Source organism: Buceros rhinoceros, unplaced genomic scaffold (genome assembly GCF_000710305.1).
Source record: "Buceros rhinoceros silvestris isolate BGI_N320 unplaced genomic scaffold, ASM71030v1 scaffold29615, whole genome shotgun sequence".
In the NCBI taxonomy this organism is placed as follows: domain Eukaryota; kingdom Metazoa; phylum Chordata; class Aves; order Bucerotiformes; family Bucerotidae; genus Buceros; species Buceros rhinoceros.
In genome coordinates this window covers 4,783-8,705 of record NW_010411587.1, presented here as the reverse complement: position 1 = coordinate 8,705, position 3,923 = coordinate 4,783, and the positions used below count along the sequence as shown (strand labels likewise).

Genomic DNA, 3,923 nt, shown 5'->3' with positions numbered 1-3,923 from the left:
CTCACCAGCATTCTTACCAAAGTCAACGTAACAGCTGATGTGCTTAAAGTTAAGCAGAAGCTGAAGTAGCCTTTCCAAACTGGGCTCCAAACATTTGGTCTCGCAAACACTTAGGCACATCTTACCTTTAATGACCTGAGTGTGCTTAAGCACGGGCATGTACCTCGGTGCGTTCGGGACTGAGGTCTAAAGGCCTGGCCCAGAAGGGTGCAGAGTGGAGCTCCCCTGGACCACCTTGATCAATTGCTCCTCTGTGCTTGCTGGAATTACATGTGGCCATTGCTCTGTTTGCAATAGTGTTAATTTTACCATCAGTTTGAAGAAAAAATAAAATAAACAATTACATGTCAGAGCTGCAAGAATTTATCATAAAGGGAAATTAAAATTACAGCTGTGAAAAAAATACTATTAAACAGTATTAGGCTTGACATTATTATACTGATTTTATTTAATTTTTTTGTTCAGTAGCTATTTAACATTGTTCTAGATGTAGGTTTTCTTAACTTTTATTTTTCACCTTTATCATTGAATCTCAACCTTAACTTTGTTTTGAGGGATCCAAGTGAAGGCGAAGCCAGTGGCAGAACTGACACCTCAAGGTGAGGAGCCACTATTAATACTTCGCTCCTAGGTCTTTCGCATCAAGGTTTAAGTGATTTCTTAAAAAAATTTAATCAGGATGTAAAATTAGAATAGTGCTTAAATAATCTGCATTTCAAAAATGTTTTTTATCGGGGGGAGGGGGTTTTGGTGAGGTTCTTTATCCCTTTTGCTTTCTTGCGAAGTATTTAATACAGAACTTTGTTTAAGCATATTCCCTTGAATAATAAAGCCCCTTGCAGGAATTAACCAGTCAATTAGGCACTTAAAATCCTGTTTTGGCTTATAAAAAATTAATGGTGTTTACTTTTGGTTTCAGTGGAAAATGTAGTACACTTCGTGTGTGTATATATATGTATATATTAAATTTTTACTATAGTTACATTGTGTTCATTACTGAAGCTGCTGTTTGCCAGAAGTAAATACTTCATAGTCCCTGACAAATGAATGTCACTTTGCTCTGAGAAATAAAATAAGTGACATTCAGACAGAAAGGGAGGCGACTGCTAAATACTGCCTTGGTATGGCAGCCGCTGTACGTGATCTGTAGTAGTAACCTGTTAGTAATAAGGCATTCCTTCATGTGCTCATTTTCCAGTATATCTGCTCCTTTGCCATGTTTGGTTCTGCATTTTTGGTGTGCTTAGCACAGTGCACAACTTTTTATTTTTATGCTCTCTAACGAACAGGCATTGTAGTTTGCATTCTAAACCGGTCACTCACAGAAAGTATTGACTTAAGTTTTCAATACAGAAAGCCTTTATTTAAAAAAAAAGAAAAAAAAAAGGCAGCACATTCTTAACAGCCTACATTGTACAATACACAATGCATTTTATCTACATCAGCCCTTTTCAATTCAAAGTCTTTTACCTGCCGAATTCTCCACTGGAAAGGGAAAAGAGATTAATCCAATGTTCAAATGAAACGAAGTGTGAAGTTGCTTTCAGCTCTTGCTTTCATTCTCTAGCTTCCTCTACTTTTGTCATCCTACAGTGTCTGTTTTGGGCTAAAAGTCATTTGAGATCTTATCCCTGCCCTGCTCTATCCCTTACTAGCAAAGCGGTTCTCTGGGGATCACGCTGAAAGTTAAATTAAAAATGCTTATTTTGACTCCTCTCTGAATAGCAACAGTTTATAGACTACCAAAACGAGAACAGCCCCCTTCCCCAGTGACGGAGGGGTGGCATCGGGCATCTGTAGTACCTGGGACAAGACCAGAAGTGGCTGGCTGTGGAATTACTTTAAAATAATTAGTGCTGTTTCTCAAAATGCTTTCTGCAGTGGCATAAGTGATCTATTCGGGAAGGAAGCAACAGAACAAGAACATTGGAAATTTGTAATTATTCCCTTGAAATTTTGTCCGAGTCGTTGTATCGACTGAAATACTTTGTGTCTGTGTCACTGTTTCTTCTGTGAAAAAGCTGCTGGCTATGTATTCAACTGGTTGACAAACAAGCTGTTTACAACCAAATTACAGCACAGAATTCTGCTTCATCAGTGAAAATAAAGCACATTATTAAAAGGTCCTTTTACACAGAGAGAGGTCAAAAATATACATCATAAATGCCAAAAGGGGGCGGGGGGAGGCCAAAAAGAGAGGAGGGAATTAACTCAAAGACTTGTGAATCGCAGGGTGGGATTTCTTCCTCTGCTGCTTTTACAGTATGATTTCTGCTTCAGGATTGTGTCCTTCAACTCCAGTTTTGTTGGTGTCTGCCATGCTCCAGATCATGCAATCAGCAGAACTTCAGCCATGCTTTTACATAGATTCCACTTTCTTTGGAGCAGTATGGAGTAGCGTGTGTCTGCTGCAGTTGCCATTGCACATGTTGTCATCAGAACGTTGTAGAGCAGGGGTTTCCAAACTTGCTTTGCTTGTGTGCCACTACGGGAGCTGCACCAGCGCTGGTAGCACTGGTAGCAGTGCTGGTAGCAGCTCCCAGTGCTGTGCCGAAGTGCCCGTGTGTGCAGGAGATGGTGCACAACTGTTCCAACAGCATCCATCTAACTCTGAATTAGCTCGTGTGTGTCAGTGGTGTGTCAATCGCAGTTTAGAAACCCCTGTTCAAGAACACTGTATTTCCCCCGTATTTCTCTTCTATCTCTTGGTTCTACTGCGTTTATTTTTGACTGTTCTGTATGTGACTTCTTCCAGGAGCGCTTCCGGGGAGCCAAAAGACAGAGAGAAGGAGGATAGCAAAGATTCGAAGCCACGCTCCTTGCGGTTTACGTGGAGTATGAAGACCACTAGTTCTATGGACCCGAACGATATGATGAGAGAGATTCGGAAAGTGTTAGATGCGAATAACTGTGATTACGAACAAAAAGAGAGGTTTTTGCTCTTCTGCGTTCACGGTGACGCGCGACAAGATAGCCTTGTTCAGTGGGAGATGGAAGTCTGCAAACTGCCACGATTGTCACTCAATGGAGTTCGCTTCAAGAGAATATCTGGGACTTCTATCGCATTTAAGAACATTGCATCCAAGATAGCAAATGAGCTTAAGCTGTAAAGAGAACCTAAATTTTTTGGGATCAGGGAAGATTCATACATGATCTACACTTTGAATGTACTGGTTACGCCTAATGTGATTGGCCTGTGAAACTCCCCGTGTAGAAATTGCCCTTATTGCAATAAGGTTATACATAGTTATTCAGAATTGTAAAGTTAAATCCAGTATGACCTATATTAAATAACTGTAGCTAAAGAAGTTATGTTCACATGTACAGGTAAGTATATAGAGCATTCTGTTCATTTTATGTTCATAGAGTTGTATAATAAAGATGACTGCTTAAATTCAGATCTTGTATAGTTGTCTAGATTTCTGCACAGAAACGTACGTTTGATGCTTTGAGTTGGAGAAGTTCTTCCCTATCATTGACATTTTTGGTGGTTTTTATAAGTCTTACCTCTGTCATGCATTTTTTTAAAAAACTTGTGTCCTGAGTCAAATGCACAAAAATAGTTTTCACAACTGTAGCATGACCATTTTTAATTATTTAAAGATTGTTCATGATCTGAAGCAAAAGTCGCTGAATAACCGGCTTTTGTTCTACACGAGACTGTTCCTGCTTATCCTTGGCTCTTATTCTCGTTATTGGACAGTGTTTAGTTGAAAAATACAACAAAAAAAAAAGGAAATACAAACATGTTTACAGTGTTGGCACTTACAGTTTAGAAACTTTGTTCTGCCTTGGGCCAGCTCAGAGCTGTGGGGGAACAGAAAACCAGTCGTTGAGTGATGATCTGTCCGCAAATTACAGCGCTTACTCCCATGGCCCTTTAACAAATGTAGCACCAAAACGGAGAACCGTAATTAATTTCA

The 3,923-nt window shown here is 39.7% G+C and overlaps 1 protein-coding gene across 1 annotated transcript; it reads left to right on the top strand.

Moving 5' to 3' along the window:
* Window positions 1–487: 487 nt before the first annotated feature.
* Window positions 488–3,712, top strand: LOC104493401 (serine/threonine-protein kinase MARK1-like; the record flags this gene model as incomplete). Its single annotated transcript, XM_010136073.1, has 2 exons — window positions 488–599; window positions 2,756–3,712. Coding segments are annotated over 2 exons (467 nt in total), but the record flags the coding sequence as incomplete, so codon positions are not given.
* Window positions 3,713–3,923: the final 211 nt, after the last annotated feature.